This window comes from Macrotis lagotis, chromosome 7 (assembly GCF_037893015.1).
Source record: "Macrotis lagotis isolate mMagLag1 chromosome 7, bilby.v1.9.chrom.fasta, whole genome shotgun sequence".
Taxonomy (NCBI): domain Eukaryota; kingdom Metazoa; phylum Chordata; class Mammalia; order Peramelemorphia; family Peramelidae; genus Macrotis; species Macrotis lagotis.
The window spans coordinates 12,716,248-12,737,334 of record NC_133664.1 but is presented as its reverse complement, the minus strand read 5'-3'; the positions used below and the strand labels follow the sequence as shown (position 1 = coordinate 12,737,334).

Sequence of the window (21,087 nt, the reverse complement as noted above, 5' to 3'; positions counted from 1 at the left end):
TGTTCAGCTCGGGAGTTAGTTAATGATTAAATATAAATTGCCTGATTTATTAGTCTGAATGGTTGAGCTTCCAGGTCAATGCTATATAGACAAAATCATCAGTCTTGATGCTTTTCAGAAGTTAACTGTCTCCTGCTCTAGTCAGAAAGAATTTATCCTCAAAGGAAAAGGTTTGGCATTCTCAATCAATCCTTTTAAATATCTCCCCTTCCCTAGCATCCACGCCACCCCACCTGTCTCTCCCACTGCAAACCGCTAAGGGAAACTCATGGAAGAGTTTGGATGGACCTGGACACAGTCCCAGTAATATTCTCAGCAACAGGCACCAATAATAGAGGGGTGCTCCCCCCAGAGTCAAGTGAAATGCATTTTCCTTCCCTCCAGGTAACCAGGAAAGCAAGCCTAGAAGGACTACTTTACTTAATTCTCTGGGTCTATCTGCTCAGAGTTCGACTTCTGTTGAAAGTGGACCCATAGTAGTAGGCTCCGAGTTTATCATTGACACCCTGAGAAATGTAAATGGGACAAAGTCCAGGGGCAGCTCCCAACCAGGTTTGGAAATGGCCTGGAGCCTGCTTTGTGCAAAGGAGGTGGATAAAGGAAGACCCTGATCAAAGAAGAGTTTTCCTAAACAGTCTGAAGGCAGAAAATGAGGAGGGGGCTAACTCCAGATCCCATTAAGGAATTAGATTTATCATAAAATCAATACTTTCTTGGACATTCTGGCGGGCATTTTAGATAGGCCAGTGTCTCTGACTGCAAATCTAGGGCTCTGCCCATTGTGCCACGTTAGGAAATTTGTTGTTTTCGTTACACCAAATATAGGCAACATCATCTGTGATTTTCTGATGTTAACTTCTCTAGTCCGAAAGAATTTCTTCTCAAATACCAAGTCTAAAAGTAGCCCCCTCTGGTTCTGCCCACTGGCATCAAGCAGAATAAGCTTAGTACCTCTCTATAATCTCATCTTTCAAATTCTTTAAGAAATCACTTTTCTCTCTTCTAAGCTTCCTAATCAAATCTAAAGTATTAAGCAATCATTGTTTGACATGGTGTTAAGGTCTTTTGGCATCTAGCTTATTAAGAGTTTGTCAACAGAATTGAACCCCAGGGTCTTCAAATGGGTCTCTGTCCCCTCAGTAGCATCCAGGGGCTGCCCAGGGCCCCAGAACTTCACCTGTCTCTGGTCACCACAGAATGTGAGACTACAAGAGTCCAGATCAGTCATCTAGTTAAATCTTGAGTTGTTCCAGCAAAGAAGTCTTCCAAGAAGATAGGCAAATTAATTTAAAATTTGTCATTAAGACCCAGTTCTTTAAAAGGAACAAGAAAAATCATTTGAAAAAAAAATGCAGTCTCCTCCAGGAAAATACAGTCCTAATGTTAATAGGTCCAATAGGAAAGAGTCAGAATTTCCATCAAGGAAAAATTATATTCAGCCTATTCAAGTGATCCTCCTCACCTGGGGATGTTTGGTGGACTCCAATAATACTGAACAGGCACTCGGTTCTGTTGATAGGACAGTTATCTTTGTAGAAAAATAATCGCTACAGTGCCCTCAATTTCACCTCCCATCTTAGGGAAAACACTTTATTTTTATTTTTTTAAATCATAATTTTGCAAAATGGAAAATTCACTCAAGATAACACCCCCCCAGCGGACAGTATCCATCTGTTTGTAGATGATGGATAACTGAGGTGGACAGAAACCATGAAGCTATCTTGACCTTGGGAATCATTTAGTCCCTCTGCTCATTAATGGAAGACTGCCCCAGCTGTCACAGGATGTCCATGGCCAGATACTAATATGGCTCAGCTACTTAGGGTAACATTTTTCCTCTGGGAAACAAAGGAACATAACCAATATAGTTTGTGAACCAATAGAGGCATAGCGGGGGTCACACTTTATCTGTTTCTTGTTCTTGTCAAAAGTGTTGGGGATGTGGTGTAGGAGAAGAGGATGACATGAAAAAGAAATGGAATCCCAATGCTTTGGTGCCCATTTTGGATGAAAAGTCAACTTGCCTCAAGCTCCCTGACCAGTCTGTTGGCTAGTCCAATGGTTTTGTTGGTCTGATTCACTTGGTCTTGACAGCGGACCTTCTCAGCAATTGCCTTTTCAAAGGATGCTGTAAGTTGATTAAGATTGTCACCCAGCTCCTAAAATACAGAATTCAAATTTATTTTGGTCAGAATATGTGATGTACCTTAGCAAGACTAGTCACATCCCAATTTTCTTGGAAGGCTCTTGGGATGCACATCTCTCCCTCTCCCCTCCATAGTTTTGCCCTTCTAAATTCCCATCAACTCTGTTGTTGGACCACCCCCTGCAGCTGTTTCCTCCTAGGGTTAAAACCTGGCCCTCCGGACTCTGAAACATCCCTGTCCCCACTTCTGCCATGAGGGAATTACTCTGCTGCTTCTATTTTGTGGGGGGTTCCAGGCCAGTCGGCCCTTTTCTGTTCATTGATTCACTCCCAACTTTCGAGACTTCAAAACAATTTCCCCTTTGCCAGGTATTTTCACCTGCCTCTGAGTCCCCCACTATACCCTTCAGCTTCTTTTTGTATATATGATGTAATATTGAACCTTTAGGGAAATCAGAATTTCTCAGGATGGTAGTAAGGAAAAAAAGAATATTCCAGATATGGGGCACTGCCTAGGTAAAGACCTGGAGGTGAGAGATAGAAAGCTAGTTTTGTGTCATGTTCTCCAATTAGTCACTAAAATGAGGTGTTAAAAATCAACAAAACTAGACTAAGCCTGGAGGTTCAAAGGCACAGGGTCTCTTCTTTAGGATAAAGTCAACTGCTGATTCTCTAATTTCCAACCGGTTGGACTCCAGTGTGGCCCTGTCTGAAGAAGGGATGTGAGAGGTGGTCATTCTCACTCTCCAGGCAGCTTACAAGCCAGATGTTCTCTCCTTGCTTGAGACTTACAGCAAGCTTCTTCCTGATGGCCCCCAGCTTTTCTGTAGCTGCTTCCAGCTCCAAGTTGGCTTCAGCAAGAGCCTGGCGCTTGGGCTCCACATCACAGTAGACCTGAGAGAAACCAGACCAAAGGCACATACTCAGGTCAAGGCTCTTGTTCTTCAACTCACCTTAGGCTTCCTGACAAGCCTGTTGGCCAATCCAATAGGCTCCTTGGTTTGGAGAACCTTGCAGTTCACATAGAGGTAGCTGAAGATTGTGGGGTGCCCAACTCAGGAAGTCTCCAAGGATGTCTGAGATGCTTTTTTAAAAGGGGTTGTGTTATCTAAAGACAGGGGAATGGACTAGATGAATTTCTAAAGCTTGGAATTATATAAACATAAGATTATAGATCTCAAGCAAGCATAGATTTTAGAGATCATTATGCTCTCCCTCAAGGAAACTGAGTCTCAGAGAAGTAAAGCCCATGACCACAGAGAATAATAGATATAATTACTATATTTTGAATATTTCCTACAGCAAGCAGACAAAGCAGGCCTAGTCAGTTAATTTATTAAGCATCAGGCACTGAGGATCTGAACATCCAAATGACATAAATAGGGGCACACAAAGTATGAATGGGAAACACTAAGAGCTGGGTGACCAGGAGAGTGGTCACCATTTAGACAGTGGTGTTTGAGTAGACCGGAGAAGGAAATCAGGAGTTCTAAGAGGCACAGGTAAGAGGAAGGGTTTCCAGAGACAAGGGACAGTCAGGGCAAAGCCATGGAAACTGGAGATGAAGCCCAAGTAAATAGGGCACAAAAGCTAGAGGGGAATGATGAGAAACTATAGAGACCTTAAAGATCAAGCAAGTAAGTTTTGATTTTATCTTGGAGGGAAAGGAAAATCACTGAAGCTTACTGAGTGGGGGTGGGGTGAGAGTCATGAGGCTCAGAGGGGCTAAGTGAGAGACAAAACTGGCCGAGGTCACTCAGAAATTAAGTAGCAGGGCTCGGACTGAGTTCCAGGTCCTGACTCCAAATCCAGAACTTTCCTCACTGGATTGGCTTCAGGGCTATTTAAAGATTAAACTCCACACATCAGGAGGAGCTGCCATGTTTCTTCCCTTGGCAAAGGCCTGCAGACAGGTGGGATCAGGGCACATTCAATTTTGAATAACTGGCATCCACTCCTTTGCATATAAATGAGGCTAACTGTTGTGTTTGGCTCAATAGCATGGAAATATTTTTAATATGAATTTAGATAATTCTCAGGTGTGATGCATATTATTAGTTGAAAATTTTGTTATAAAATAACTTAATACTAAAATAAGAAAAAATACTCCCTCTCAGCATTTTGCATGTCTAAACCAGCCCACTCAATCCAACTAGCATTATTAAGTACCTCCTGTATACAGGATAAAGTGCCAGGAGAGGGAGAAATAATCCCCTGCCTTGGGGAAGCCCCATGCCCCATTCTCAGTTCTCTCTAGATTTCTGCCCCTCTGCCCTTTGTTTCTTCCCCCCCCCCCATCTCTTTCCACCCAGGACACCGATCTGGCTGAACCCACCCTTCGCCCCATCCAGGGCATCCTGGCAGTTACCTCATAGAACCTAACAATGTTGATGACCCAGGCACAGAGACCAGCGGCCGCGAAGGACTTGGTGCGGATCAGACTTGGGTTGAACTCAGGGTCCTTCAGATACTGCTCATTAACCACTCTCAGACAGTTCTCCGGAATGTGTTCTTTGTCGTAGTTAATTAGTGCCTGCAAAAAGTCATCGACCTGCAAAGTGAAAAGACCAATGCCATGAAGCCGCCGCCACTGCCGAGAAAATGCCAAGATCAAAAGTGAAAATCAGCTTTTAGGCCCAAAAGCATAAAAGCAAAATTGGCAAGCTGCATTCCTCCCACTGTTTGGCTTTTTTAGACTTTCCAGTGTGGAGTTAGCATTAGCAATGGACACTTTGAAAATCTCTCCTACCCCAGGGGAAAATATTCAGGCCCGACACAGGAGGCATTCCTATTTTGAAGAGAAGAAAAGAAAGGCAGAAAAGAAAAATAATAATAATAAAAAGCCCTATTTGCTTCACCTGCATTTGCAAAATTTTTCCAGAACTCGAAATCCATGTAATTTTCTCCTGCCTACACTTGGCAGCCCTCATCATTTTGCAAATAATTAGTAACTTTCCAACTGACGTTCCTGGCGACTTGAATATGCCACCTAAACTCTACAAAAGAACATGTTGTGGTCCTGGGGCTCAGCCCTCACTTGGAGCCTTCCTGTGGCGTGCAGGTGACCCTGTCTTCTTAAAGGCTAGGGGAGCAGAGGACCCACTTCTGCCAAGCCAGAAAGGCCTTGGGCATGAGCAGAAGGCAAGGAAAGCTTTGGGAGATGGGTTCTGGTTATCTCATTTTGCACATGACAAAGGAGAATCAGTAACTTGTTCAGTTACACAGGTGTAAAATGTCTAAGGGCAGATTTGAACTTGGATCTTCCTGACCCCAAGCCCAGTGCTCTAACTTGACTGATGGGAAGTGGAAGGTTCATCAATAGTTTGACTTCTAGTATTTTTTAAAATTTTTATGAATTTTTCAGCCATATAACTCATGGCCACCATATATTCTGGTAGAGTGGGGACGGAAGGGATGCCTGCCAGAGGTCATGTAGGTCAATGTGTGCCAGAAGAATCTCCTTGCCTGTAGCATCCTTCAGATGGGGTGGGATGGTCTGTGAGAGGAAGATGTCATTGAAGGGACCCATTCTCCTCATTAGGAAGCTCTTCCCTCACCTCTATAATCCCCCCTTGGGCTTGGTTTTTTTCCTTGGGGGTCCAAGTAGATCAAGCCTAATCATTATCTCCCATCATTATCTTTGAGTTACTTCAGTTTCCTAGTCTTCCCTAGGGTGAACAGGCCCAGTTCCTTCAAGAGTCCTGCATACGGCAGCCCAAGGTCCTTAACCAGACTGGTTGCCCTTCTTCAACTAATTAGTGGTCACTCTTGGTTATGATTCCCTAAACTGAATGACATACACCCTGAATGGTTTGACCAGTAATGAAGGAAGCCCCATATCACAGCTTTCTGGCCTGCAAATTCTCTAAAATCTCCAGGTCTGTCAGACATCAACTTTGACACGAGCAGAATCCATGAAGACACCACATGGAGTCTGGTAAGGGGCCATCACCTTTCCCATAAAGACTTTGGCAGCTTTCCAACTCCGGTCTTTGGGCACCCGACCCCGAGGAGCCAGCAGGACCATTACAGCTGCGGTGACATTGGTGACTGCAATGGGGGGATTGGGGAAGGCTTTCAGCTCTGTGAGGTTCACCTAGGAAATAAGAAGACATAATCAAGCAGAATTCACTCTATATTGCCAGGAGTTAGATCAGTTCTGCTATTGGGGGAGGGGCGGTAAAGGTGGCTTTGGTCATTTCTTTTCTCTTGTTTCCCCCACTTCTATTCACATGGGATGCTCCAGTAACATCATTTCAGTGGATCTGGAAGCCCCAGGCTTCTCCCCTTCCTTTCCCCTCTCTTCCATCAAACTTCTTTTGAGTCTCTCTGAGGCTCACCTAAGCTGATTCTTTTTTGGATTTGACTCTTCCCAGGTTCCCTGTCTGGATTTTGACAAGGAGATTATCTAGGCTTGTATGACTGTCAAACATGGTGGAGGGGGTGGGCAAGCTGGAGGCAACTATAGTGAGGCAGGCATCAGAGGGCATAGATATGATTGGTTATGGACAAAAGAAAAATGCAACATATTGCATGGGAGACAGAACTCTGTATCATATAATCCTATCTAGTAGCAAGACAGGTAGTGGGAAAGAATGGATGAAGGGTGGGCACACAGTGGGGCACACTGATGTATGTGGAGTGTGTGATCCTGGGCAAGTCATTTAGCCCTGAAAACAACTCTGGAAGACTAGAGATAAGTACTGCTATGGAGAGTTTCCATACTGAGAGTTCTCTATAGGGACAAAATAAAACAAAGAGCAAAACCTGAATACGTCATAGAGCAAATGGTCTGAATCTCCACCAGACAGGGACACAAGGAAGGTGGGCGCTTGGGCTCTAGGTGTGTTTAGGGGTCACACAGCTGCCTTATGCAAGGACAGATCAGCAGGATGCCAGGGTCCAACTGAGGGGGAAGCAGAAACATCAGGGGAAGAGGAGACTTCCAAGGAGGAGCTGCCCATTCCTGGGAATGTTTGAGCTGGAGCTGCCGAGTCATACAACAGAATTGGAGAAGTGATTCATTCCTGCCCTGGGAGGGAGGTCAAACCAGCCGACCTCAGAGGGCATAAGGGGAAGGAGGGGCACTGTGTTTGGTGCTTTACAAATCTCTTATTTGGTCCTCACAGAAATCATGCAAGACTCGCATCCTTGTTATTCTCATTTTACAGAAGAGGGAACTGAGGCAGGCAGAGATTTCAGAACTTGTCCAAAGGCACACAACTAATAAGTGTCTGAAACTTGATTTGAATTCTGGCCTTCTTTCACCCAAGCCCAGCACTCTAACCACTATGCCAATAAGCTGCTTTAAACTACCACTTCTCTTCTTCCTTCTCTTTTTCCTTTTCCTTCTACTATTCTTACAATTCTTACAGCTGGTAATGGTGGTGGTGGTGGTGATGATACTACTACTACTACTACTACTACTACTACTACTACTACTGCTACTGCTACTGCTACTGCTGCTACTACTGCTACTGCTACTACTACTGCTACTACTACTACTGCTACTGCTACTACTGCTACTACTACCACCACCACCACTTACTATCACTGTTCCCACCTACTCCCACTACTTACCATCCCTGCAACGATTGACTATCGCTACTAACTACTATGACTGCTTCCTATTAGTACAACCTACTCCTGCTCCCACTACGGCTACTGCTTCTGCTCACCGTCGCTACTAACTACTGTGACTGCTAATTATCATTACTACTAATTACTATTACTGCTAACTACTACCGCCACTTCTATACCGTTATTTACTATTACTACTGCTATTGCTGCTGCTGCTGCTACTACTACTACTATTAATAATAATGACAACAACAACGACTTAGAGTCATCGTGATTCAATGCTAACAGCACTGGTTTGGGAGCTGATAACCCGGGTTCAAATTCCTACTCTGCCACACACTTCCTCGGATAGGTCTCTTTGCCATTTTGAAATCAGCATGGATGATGTTTGTCCTTTGTTTTCAAAGAATACTTTGACATCATGGAGGTGATGCCATGACAAGCACATGAATTGGGGTGGGGGGGGGGCTGTGCTAAGTCCCCAGCCTCACTCTCTCCTCCAGAGCCATCGGGGTCCAGTGGCCAGATATGGATCAGGATGACTGGAGATGGCCCTGGATGCCAGACAAATCAAGGTCAAGTGACTTACTCAAGGTCACACAGCTAGTTAGTGTCAAGTGTCTGAGGTCAGATTCGAACTCCCATCCTCCTGACTCCAAGGTCAGTGCTCTATCCACCACTCTACCTGGCTGACCTTTAAATCAGATTTATGCATCTTCCAAATGATAGGGTTGGACCAGACGGCCTGGAAGTATTCTTTTAGCTCTACATCTATGGGCTTCAGTGATTTGCAAGATTGCAGTTGCTTTTTTGAGGCAATTGCCCAAGCTGAGAAGCTGGCTGACATTTACCCGGTTCAGCGTCACCAGTGCATCCGCAGCAGCAACCAGGGCAGGCTCCGCTCTGGCCAGGTCGGCTTCACATTCTTTCTGCTTCTGGAACACTTCAGCCTGGATTGCAGCCACCTAATGATGAAGACAAAAGACACACATAGACAAAGAAATAAGAAGACACACTCAGGCGCGCACGCACACACACACACACACACACACTCACTCTCTCTCTATTTGGCTTCATACGAAAAGGCACATTTCCGAATGCAGTTGTAAATACAGAAAAAAACACTATTCCATCTATATTTTGAGCAGGTGGCCAATAGAGGACACAGTACATGGCTCACATAGCAAGGGCCAATTTGGGGACAGCAGGGTGATGTAGTGGCCTCTTAGAGGCATCAGACTTTGGTTTGAAATGAGTTCTAACACTGACCTTCTGTGAGACCTTGGATAAGTCACCTCAGTGACCTTTCTGTTTCCTAATTTGTAAAACAGGTATTATCAAACTTATCAAATTATATAAAAAGAACGTTTTCTGGAATGCATTCTGTAATCACTGACTCCTGAGAGAGGTGAGTTGGACTTCCAATAAGGATAAGAATGGCAGTGGGCTTGGGGGGATCCCACCTGACAAGGAATTGCATTGAGGGAACCCATAAGATATCATCTGAGAAATGTACAACTGGAACAAAAGTTGCAGAAAGATTGAAGGATAAATTCAAATGATCACTGTCCCACACGATCTACCAACATCCACAGGACACAGTGGCACAGAGAATCCTGCCCGGGCGCCTGATAGCAGACTGATAGGAACACATAAATGAGACTTAACTGGTGAGGCAAAGGGGGATGGCACCTAATTATTAGCATCATTGTATGTAACATCTACATCTAAGACGAGATCCCAGATCCAGCAATAATAACTCATGTTAAGGTCTGCAAAGAACTTGAGGCATATTCTATCATTTGATCCTCATAACCATGTGTGATAGATGCTAGCATTACTCTATTTTCCAGATGAAGAAACTGAGGCAGATAAGTGATTTGTCCTGGGACAAGTCACTTGTACAAAGACAGTATCTGAAGAGGGATTTGATGCAATCCCTATTCACAGGAACTATTTGCTGCCTCATTAGAGTATCAAAAGTCTACTAAGGGGGCGAGTAGGTGGTGCAGTGGAGAGAGCACAGGCCCTGGAGTCAAGAGTACCTGAGTGCAAATCGGAGCCTCAGACACTTAATGATCACCTAGCTGTGTGGCCTTGGGCATCTATTTTTGACTCTAAGTCAATTCTCTGTCAGACCACCTTTTCTACATATCCTTGTGCAAACTGTGTTGAGATGCCCAGAGAGAATGTGGGAAGCCATCTCATTGGGAAGGTGTAAGGGGAGAATGGGAAATCATTGGATGCTGCCATTTTGTTGGCAGATGCAGGCAATCCCAGGGAGGAATCCTGGGGACTCCCGTCCACATTCTTCTCAGGCAGAGGGAATGTCTGGGGCTGGGCTGCCCCCTCAGCCATAGCTTCATGGCTGGAGCTTCAAAAAGCCATGGTCCTTGTAAAGAGAGGTCAGAAACAAGACTAAAAGTACTTTACTTTCTATGCATTTGCCACGAAGCAGGTTTAACTCTACCATAAAATTAGACCCAGCTCACAACAAATTATGTTGTCTACTACATCTTTATTAGCACTAATTACCTTTTCTCTGATTAACTGGTATTTTGCTGAGTATTGTGTACTTTCTTAGCATGCTTGTTAACTGGGTGGTTCCCCTTCCCCCTACTTTCCACCATGGAGCACCCCCCACCAACACTGCCAGAGGGCTCCTCCCAAGCACACTCAGGCAACACCAGGGACAAAACTTTGGATCTCTGACCTTTGGAAGTGAGAGAAGACTGCTGTGATACTAGGAGAGTTTTTATTATATAAAATTATAAAAAAAAATCTATCCACCTGTTCATCCACCCATCAATGTACCTACCAATCCATCTATCTATTACTATACATAGAGACTTCACAACTATATAGTATTGTGTAAGGTCTGCAAACTGATTCACATACATTATCTTGCTCATTCTCATCCAAAAACATCGATAAAAAATAACATTTCTTTTAACACATGCTATTGAACCCTTTTTACAGATGTAGGGAACTGAGGCTCACAAGCATCCAGTTACTTGTGTGAAGTTTCCCTTATTAGAAGCCCGTGAGAGAAGATCCAAGGACCCCTTTATTTGTGGATACTAGGAAGAAACTTCAGATATAATCCATTGCAAATTGTTCATTATAGAAGATGAAACCCCTATCCAAAGAAGTCATGTGCCAGGGGAAGAGAATTTGAACCTTTGACTTCTGACTTTAAATCTAATGCATTTTATTAATGGACTGGATGTTACTTCCCAACTGAGACATTTAGATATTAATGCAATTTTATAATATCAAGGTTTCCAAATTTATTGGTTGGCTGCCTGTGTCCCAATTGTGGGAGCTGAGGGCTTTCTCTGTGGCAGAATCAACACCAAATACCTGTCCTTCCCTGACTCTTTCTGATGCAAAACCATGCCCAGCTTCCTCCAACAGCTTTCAGTTGGCCCAAAGGCAAAAAAAAAAAAAATTAAAAGTCATTCAAATTCAGCTAAAATGTCAACCTCTGAATGAGGACTATTAGCAATGCAAACAGGAAGTGACCTTCCATCCCAGTAAGTACAATCCACAAAACTGTAGGCACTCCTCAAAAGGAGATCTTGCCTCAGGTGAACAACAAAGAGAGAGAAGGGCAGCCTTCTGCGGGAGGGAGGCCTAAGAAGTCAGAATCTGGAATCCCAGCCATGTGGCATGCATTGAACTATTTCCCCAAGAGTTGAGTTAGTAGGTAGATGTTTCACATACACTAAGTGGAGCCACACAAAGATGCTTAGGAAAGGACAACAAATGATGATAATGATGGTGATGAGATAGTCAGAAAGCATTTATTAAGCTTCTACCACATTTCAGGCACTCTGTGGGGTTGGGGATGAAGACAGTTTCATAAATGAGGATTCATTGTTTAATTTTTTTAAAATTCTGATTTCAAATGAATATTTCCATATACAAAGAACTAAAAAAGAGAATCGCATGTGAAACTGAAGCTCTACTAAGTAGAGTTTGCTCTCTCATAGAACTGTCAGAACTTCTGGCCATCTTCCTATTTTCTTTTGTAGATTTAAAGAAAATGTTTTCCGGATTCTCTCTTTGGGGGGGGGGGGGGGGCTACTCAATCACTAGTTCCTCTTTTCTGAATACTTCCCACCCCCAGCAGAAAAAAAACAAAACAAAAAACCCCAAACCTATTTGTAACAACGACACAATCAAACAAAACAAAAACCTGTGGTGGCCACATCTAAAAATGTCATTCGCATTGAATCTTGCATTCTTAAATCTTTTACGGTTATTTTCTGTAAGAAGTCACTACAACTAACAAATGACTATTATTGTCATCCTGGTTCTGTTCCCTTCACTCTGTAGCAATTCATATGTCTTCTCAGGATTGGCTTTTTTATTTTTTTAACCATCTTTTTTTGCCATTCTAAAGGTGCAAGAATATTCCATGATTTGTCTAGCCATTTCCCAGTAATAATTATCTCCTTAGTGTCTAGCTCTTCTACAAAAAGAGATGTTAAAATAATTTTGTACACAATGCTGTCTTTTCTTTTCTTTTCATCTTTGGGGAATCAACCCAGAAGTGGTATTGCTAGGTCAAAGGGCACGTGCTATTTAATAATGCTTTATTTACAATTCCAAATTGCTTTCCGGAATGGTTGGAGCAATGGACCTGACCAATTCACAATTCCAATAATAGACCAATGTGCCTGCTTTCCCACAGTCCCTCCAACAACTGCCATTGACATTTTTTTGGGTCAACGTTGCCAACTTGATATATGTAAGATGGCTTATAATTGTTTTAAGTGTAGATTTCTATAATTATTACTGAACATTGAAGCATTTTTTTCTCCCTTTGAAAAGTGACTATTCATACATACCCTTTGATCCTTTTGCTTTGAGGGAAAGAACCCAAATTAATAAACAAGTATTTATTAAGCAGCTGCTATTTGTCAGGACTTGGGATAGACATTGAGGTCATGGAGACAAAGGGGGAGTGATGTGTGTCCTCCAAGCCAAGGAGCTAAAATTTTATCTGGTAGACAACATACCCATAAGTTTGTGCAAAATGTATTCAGAATAGCTACAAGGCATCATTTTAGAGGAGGAGGCATCAGGAGCTGAGCTGAGCATCAGGAAAGTCCTTGTGTCTACATCTCTACATCCTCAGCAGACACACACACACACACACACACGTAGTTTTTTCAGTTTCTGAACACTTTAGTTGAACTGTTTTTTAAATTTTCACAATAAATAACTTCATGAAGTAAGAACTACTAATAATAGCTACTACATTATGTGGTGCTTTTGATTTGCCAACCACTGGACTCAAGGTTTAGCAATTATTATCTCATTTGAGTCTCACAATAACCATGGGAGGTTGTAGCCATTAAAATTCTCAAGTTACAGTTGAAGAAACTGAGGCAATTAGAAGTTAAGTGACTTGCCCAGGGTCAAATTGTAAGAGATCAAATTTGAATTCATCTTCCTGATTCTAACCCTGTGTTCTTTTCACTATGTCTGCCACCTTGGTACCCCCAAAATAGTATCCCTACTGTTTAGTTGAGAAAATAGAAGTTCCGGGAAATTTGGTCATTTCAAAGATCACACATCCCATTCCCAGATCTGACAATTGTAGGGTTTGTGCTGGATCTCCTATGCTACTCTCTTCATTAAAGACTGAACATTTCAAGCCCTGACTGTTTCATAGGGAGGATTCTGATCTCCCAGATCAAGCACTATTTCTCCCTCTGTACAAAGCCTATGATTGAGCAGCTAGGTAGTGCAGTGGGTAGAGCACTGGCCCTGGAGTCAGGAGGACCTGAATTCATATCTGACCACAGGCACTTAATAATTACCTAGCTGCGTGACCCTGGGCAAGTCACTTAAGCCCCATTGTCATAAATAAATAAATAAAGCCTATGATTGAATGAGCAAGTAAAAAAAAAGCAAACCACTGGAATGGGTTTGTCATTTTCTCCTTTGGCACATTTTACAGAAGAAGAAACAGGCAAACAGTGTGAAGTGACTTGTCAAGAATTACACACATCACGGGGTGGCTAGGTAGCACAGTGGATGGAGCACTGGCCCTGGAATCAGGAGGACCTGAAGTCAAATCTGGCCTCATACACTTAATAATTACCTAACGGTGTGGCCTTGGGCAAGTCACTTAACCCCATTGCCTTGCAAAAACTAAAAAAAAAAAAAGAATTACACACATTAGGAAATAATTGGGATAGTTAAAAAAAATACAATATCTAAAAATGGTTAAATGAGTCTTTTGAGTTTTAGTTTCCATTAAAATTAAATATTTCAGATTTATTTTTAAATGTGAAAGAAGTAATTAAAATTAGTTTATCAGCATCTTCATAATTTCCATTTACAAAGCACTCCCTATATGATTCTCTCAACAACCCTATGAGATAGATACTAATAACATTGCCTTTTTACAGATGCAGAAACTGAGGCTGAGTTGAAATGATTTCCCCACAGTCACAAAGTTGAGGCAGAGGGGACTTGGAATCAGGAAGACTAGAGTTTGGATAACTCAAACACTTAGCAGCTCTGTGGTCCTGGGTAATTCTACTAACCTCTTCCAGTCTCACTTTCCTAAATTGCAAAATCTGGATGAAAACAGCCCTTATTTCATAGGGCTGGGGAGAGGATTAAATGAGATAATTCACAGGAAACACTTGACAGACGTCCAAGTGCCCCATAAATTAGCATCCTCATCTTCTCCCATGGGGCTCTGAGTTCAGAGCACTGACCACTGTTCCACCCTTGGGAATATTGTTTTGTCAGCATCTGAAAGAAGAGAGCTCCCCCTTCGTCTGGGAGATCAGGATCTAGGAAAGCTATCACATGTGCCAGGCCAGGACCTGTCTCCCCTCACAGGACTCTGGGGCCCATCAGAGAAGGGAGAGTGAGCACAGACCCCAGGCTAATCCAACAGAGCCCACAGAACTCCCATCCCCAGTGGAGGTTGGGGAGTCCAGCTTGCCAACTGGCTGAATGGACTTAGTTAACAAGTGGAGGCCCTGGCCCCCAGACCTTTGGAGCCTTTCTCTTTGCCTCCCTGACCTTTTCCTTATCACCCACTGGTCTGACGTTCAAGGTCCACATCCATCACCCGCCTGCAGGAGCTCTGCGTTTATTGTTCTTTCCTCCTATTAAAGGAGCTAAAAGGTTGGTGAGCTGCATAATGGACAGAAAGGTCAAGTGGGAATCATGGCGGGCTTGGAAGCTGGTTCTTCCATGGCTAATGAGCCCGGCTCCCTGGGGTGAAGGCGCTCCCTCCCAAGGTTTATTCTGGCCTAAATGGAGGTGGCCTCTGGGAAGGGGAAGGAGACTGACCTTTCGCTCTTCGCCATCGGCCACGGCTCTCTCCTGGCTCACTTTCTCCGTCTGTAGCCCAACCTTGGCAATCAGAGCCTCAGCATCCTGGCTTCGAATCTGCAGCTCTACCTCTTGGGAAGCCAGCTTGCCTTGGAGGTCAGCTACCTGAAGGGTGGCAGAGAAGGTAACCAGTTATTTGGGCCCAAACTTCAGGATGAGGAGAAGCAAGGGTCACCACTGGGCAGAGCCCCTGGGGGAACTGATGCCTGCATTATCCTGGGGTCCACCACCCTATCACTTTCCAGTTCTTCTTTACTGGTTGACTTCCCCAGAGAACTTTGAGAACAGGGACCAAATGGCTCACTTGGACTGGTATCTTCAGTATCTGGTAGACAGTAGGTATTTAATACATGCTCAACTGCTTCCATCCATCCTCCTTGGTGCATCTCAGGTCCTTTCTAACACAAAGAAGCTCCCCTTCCCTGAGTCAACACACACTTCATGACTTTGGGTCTTAGAGGACTGCCTGGATCATTCATTTGAAGTTGGAAAGGACCTTAGAGGCCCCTGAATTCAGTCACCTCATTGACAGATTAGGAAACAGAGGCACACAGAGGATAAGTAGCTTTCCCAGGAACATGCAACTAGGAATGTCCAAGACTTTGGGCTTTGAACCCAAGATCTTCACAGCTCCTGGCACACTAGATCCTTACCCACCACCCCAAGCAGCCTCTCCCAAACAGGCACCTGCTTCTCTGTTCTCCTGGAGGTGAAACAACCGGCAGAAGTCAATACACAGTAATTAGGGGGAGACACTGGCTCAAGTCAAAGATCAGTGGAGTAAGGCAGTCCCTGCTCTCAGGGAGCTGATGTTCTTAGAGGAGTTGGAGCTTAAACTGAGTCCTGAGACATTGGAAAACTTGTGCAAGCATCAGGATTTTTATATATGGGGGGAGGGGTGAAGGGAGCATGCCATGCCCTTTGGTTGGGACATAATGTGTGGGACACTCTCAAGGTCTCTTTTAAGAACTTTGGAATTGATCTGCAGCATGGGAGACCCTGGCCCAGGACCACCCAGCATGGTGTGCCCTCATCAGAGAAAGGGTACTGTGCTCTAATGAGTAAGGTGGAGTGGAAATAGCTCAAAGGAAACATGAGAGGCAGAAGTTTAGGGTGAGGACCATGTGGCCGGCCTGTGGAAGAGATTCCGAGTTCAGATTGGTCTGAGCAGCCACAGTCTGACACACTGTGACTTGACTCTAACATAGTGATATCTTTTTTTAAATTTATTTTTATTTTTTTTAAGGCAATGGGGTTAAGTGACTTGTCCAAGGCCACACAGCTAGGCAACTATTAAGTGTCTAAGGTCACATTTGAACTCAGGTCCTCCTGACTCCAGGGCCAGCACTCTATCCACTGTGCCACCTAGCTGCCCCAGTGATATCTTTTTTGATTATCTTCAATAAGGAGGGACAAGAACTAGCGTATGGGAACGGGTGGAATCAGCCAAGGGCTTAGCTAGATCAAGTCAGTGAGGGGCTACAAATGCCAGATAGATGACTTTGTCATTTTTATCAAAGAGGCAATAGGGAGCCAAGGAGTTTCTTGAGCAGAAGAGTGATAGGTTTTAAGAATATCACTTAGCTGGGTGGAAGATGGGGACCAGGGAGGAGTCCAGGCTTCATCACCTTTAGGAGGTCTTCTAGTCCAATCCCATTATTTTACAGACAAAGCCACTAAGGCCCAGGGAGAAGAAATGCTGTAGGATCCTAGGGGCACATTTCTTAAGTTGGAGGAGACCTTAGAGGTTGGCTACTTCCAAGCTTTCATTTTCCAATGAGAAAAGTGAGGCACAGGGAGTATAAGTGATTTGTCCAATGACAAACAATGAATTAATATTACATGTAGAATTTGATCTTAAGTCCTGTGACTATTAATTCAGTCTCCCTCACTTTACCCTCCTCTTACTTCCCACACCCAGGGAAATAAGAAGCTGAAGTGGCACCTTGGCCCCAAATTCTCACCTCTATATCCAGCTTGCCTCCCTATATGGCACTGCCGTATAACTGAAAACAAATGAGGGACAGAGTGCATTTTCCTGAAAACTACATTGACCCAGGGAGGAGCTAGATCACCCACTTATCATCTACCCTGGTCATCCTAGCCAGGTTGCCCCAGACTTCTTCAACTAAAGGATCTGTTCTGGATGATGACCCTTCCTTGATGGGCCATTGTCTCATGCCTGCTAGGTCTCCTACTTCAAATTCCCTCTGGTCCCACTATGACAGCTGCACAAGAGGTGAAGATCCCCACCCAAGGTCCTCCTCTTTCACTAATAATAGGTTCAGCTGCCTTTGAGGTAGGGAGTTACTACGTTTGCTCCCCTTGGCCCCCCCAACTGAATCCCAAGCCTGGGAATCCCAGTGCCTGCAGAGGGTCAGCCCTAGAGGAGCCTACAGAGACAACCACAGTCAGATCTCAAATCATATGAAGAGAGGCCCTATCCAGCTCCCCATCTGGGAAACATCTCTTGGTCACTGGCTGCCCATGATCTTTCCCCTTCATTTCCTCTCCACTGTGCCCCATATGGAAATTCAAAGTTATAGAACTGGGTGTCATTGGCTAAGCATAAAACATCTTCTTGGTTTAATCTTTAGCAGATCAGCTTGCATGGCCAGGGTGAGAAAAGTCTGAATCTGTATTCCTCAATAAAGCCACGACACCACCAGCATGCTTATTCTACCAGTACAATTTACAACCCATCCATGCTTCTCACCTCGTGGAAGTCTCTGGATAATAGATCTAAGATTAGAAGGGATCTCGGAGGCTGTCTAGTTCTACCTTCTCATTTTATAGATGAGGAACCTGAGGTATATGGAAACTAAGAGACTTGCCTAAGATCACATAGGGAATAAGTTTCAGAGGCAGAATTTGAACTCAGGTCCTCTGACTTCATTATTATTCAAAGAAGATCCACTAAACACAATGGTGGTTTTCCTTTTCTTTGGCAACTGAGTCCTTTTCTACTCAGTCCTCTCCTAGACTTTGTTTTTGATGTCACCTCTTCTGTACCAGTCACAGAATGAACAAATTTAGAATCAAAAGAGAGATTTTTCAAACTTCTTATAGAAGAGAAAAATGAGGTTTAGAGAGGTAGTGGTTTATCTGAAATCACAGGTAGTCTAGCTCCTGCCCAAGCCCAGGGAGTTTTGTCAAGACCCAGCCCCGTGTTGAATGTTGTCCACGTGGAGGAAGCAACGACTCCTAACTGGTTGAGAGAAGGTCACACGCAGCACTTGATACCTGAAAAAGGAATGAACTTCATTGTGCCAAAGAGATTGGAGAAACACAAGTGGAGAGTGGAGCCATAGGAAGGAGACTGAGAGCCAGGAGGTTGGACGTTCAGCTGGACATTCAATATACACAGGAAATACCAAGTGGATCGAAAATGCATTGGAGCCATGGAGACATATGGGAGTTGGCCCCATCAGGCTTCTGACCTCTAGAGATTGCAATTCCAGAGATTGTTAGGCACTGTGTTAGATGAAAGTACTCCCTTTCTCCTGGTTTGAGCTAAAATTTTATCTCACTCATGGCAGAAAAATGTTTCTATCCTTGTGCTTCCTTTAGTGTGCTCTAATCTATAAAACTTTTCCAATTTCTATTTGTTGTTTTGCTTGGAGAAATGGGTTTATTGACTACAGACTATTTGTGAGGATCTGTATTTGGTAGGAAGAGGTTAAGCTGGAAAATGCCAGCTAAAACTAGCCTCCCCCTTTAGTAACAAAGAAGGAAATAGAACGTGTTTTGAACTTTCACTCAATCCGGAATATTGAGGGATGACAGATATTATTCTAGTCTGACACCCCATTGGAGACAGAAGAGATCACTCATCCTTTGGTGGTCCTGGAACTTGCTTGTCTCTCATCAGGCCAGGCCATTGGTGGTACAGGCCTCTCCACAAAAGAGGAAAGGCAGTTGCTCCTTGATGGCTGGATCAGATCTCATATATCCATCCAGGCAATCCATGAACATGCATAAAAAGCAGTAGAATGCAAATCCCAGTCTTCTAATTTCCAACACAATACTCTTTCCAACAAACAATACAGCCTGTGATTGGTGATGCACTTTAGCTTCCTAACTCCTCGGTTTCTGTGTGTGTGTGTGTGTGTGTGTGTGTGTGTGTGTGTGAGAGAGAGAGAGAGAGAGAGAGAGATTTGGATCCAAGTGGTTTGTGATTCACAATTTTCAGGTTCACCAGGAGTCTAGTAATGCCTGAATTGAAATCCTGCCTCTAATGCTGTGATGACACTGAACAAACTCCTCCCCCCAGTTGGGTCTTAGTTCCTTCATCTATAAAAAAGGAATGGACTTTCTGAGGTTTTTTTCAACTCTATCATCCCATTATGGTTCAAAATAGAGGATTTTCACAGCATTAGCTGAGGAGCTAGAAGCTCAGCACTCATTCCAACAATATACATTGGAAACATCAAGTGGATGAAAAATGGTTTTGCATGGATTTGCTATATAATTGGATGTTCATGAAGTTCATGTATCAAGTGATAGTTGAATTAAAACTAGAAGGGCATAGTGGATAAAGCACCGGCCTTGGAGTGAGGAGTACCTGGGTTCAAATCCGGTCTCAGACACTTAATAATGACCTAGCTGTGTGGCCTTGGACAAGCCACTTAACCCCATTTGCCTTGCAAAAACCTAAAAAAAAAACCTAGAAGGGGTCTCAAAGGTCATCTAATCTAGTGTCCCTTATTCAACAACAAAGGAAAGGGAGGCCTGATAGATTATGCGACTTGACCAAGGGTGGCTCTGGTAGTCAATATTTGAGTTGGAATTTGTTTTTGGTGTATATTAGAGAATGATTTAAGATCACTGACAATGCTGTCCTGCCTACTCATGTCCCCTATTCAGTTAGGAAGCCACTTCATCATTCATCCATCTCCAGTGTTTCACCCGGATCAGTGTAAGGATGGACCAATTGGAGGGTGGAGTTTTGGAGTAGGCCTGGGTTGAAAACCTGCCTGGGCTATTTGCTATCTCTATAAAGCAAATGATTTAAAATTCCGTTTCCACAAAATGTGAGGCTTGAATTCCACGAGCTTTGAGATCCCTTCTAGTTCAGTGATTCTAAGATACCTGAATTCCACTAATATCCAATGGTATGTCCATTTTTAAGCAAATGTATTTTTCATCCACTTGGTATTTTCCAGGTGTATTGCCAAGCCAAGCAGTAGAGTCCTTAAAGAATGTTGAGAACTTTGCTTTAAAAGGAAATAACTTTTTTAATTTGAAAAGCATTCATAGAACTGTTTACATTTAGAATACATGCAAATATGTCTCCTAGAAAGATCTAGGTCAAGTCCTACCTGGGCAGCCGTTGTCTTTAGCTTTTGGATGCCATTCACCAAGTGCTCTTTCTTCTGGGACACTTCTTTTTGTTTCTTCTTCAGCAGCGTCTTATACAAAGAAATTTGCTCCAGGAAACTTTTGGGGGTGGTATAGTTGTGTCTCCCCTCATTCTGGTAGTACCTGGTGCTCATTTCATTCACACTGGTGTGAGCGTAGGTCATGAAGGCACTAACAGAGTCCCTTATACTGGGCTAGAAAGAGAAAAAAGGTGAATGAGGGACTCATACAGGGTATAAGAAAGACAGAGGGTAAATCCAAGCAATTTAGATTTCAACCAATCACAGAAGGTCTGAGCTAGAAAGAATTTAAGGAAACATCCAGTCCATAGCTTTATTTCATAGGTTATGAAAAAGTCACAGGTCAAGCGACTTATCCAGAGTCATACACCAGTAAGTGGTAGCACCAGGACTAGAACTCAAGATTTTCGGCTGCAAGTTTAATTTTGAGCTTCAAAAAGTCAGATTTAACTTAGAAAAGGACATTTAAAAATACTTTAGCATTTGCAAAGCTTTCTGTATTTGTTATTTCATACTCAAGTCACACAAGAGGGAAGTGTTATTGCTGTACTATTCCTAACTCCTCTTCACCATCCCTTTATAGATGAGGAAATGGAGGCTTAGAAAGGA

General features: G+C 43.5%; 1 protein-coding gene across 2 annotated transcripts in view; it reads right to left on the bottom strand.

The window, feature by feature from the left end:
• DNAH11 (dynein axonemal heavy chain 11) overlaps window positions 1–21,087 on the bottom strand; it is a 309,681-nt gene that overhangs the window by 69,319 nt on the left and 219,275 nt on the right. For both annotated transcript variants that reach the window (XM_074195450.1, XM_074195451.1), the window contains 7 exons: window positions 20,419–20,652; window positions 15,056–15,202; window positions 8,578–8,691; window positions 6,099–6,242; window positions 4,515–4,697; window positions 2,939–3,040; window positions 2,025–2,159 (listed from right to left, as the gene is read on the bottom strand). In XM_074195450.1, the coding sequence (XP_074051551.1) occupies window positions 2,025–2,159; window positions 2,939–3,040; window positions 4,515–4,697; window positions 6,099–6,242; window positions 8,578–8,691; window positions 15,056–15,202; window positions 20,419–20,652 (1,059 nt within the window). The remainder of the gene's footprint in view (window positions 1–2,024; window positions 2,160–2,938; window positions 3,041–4,514; window positions 4,698–6,098; window positions 6,243–8,577; window positions 8,692–15,055; window positions 15,203–20,418; window positions 20,653–21,087) is intronic.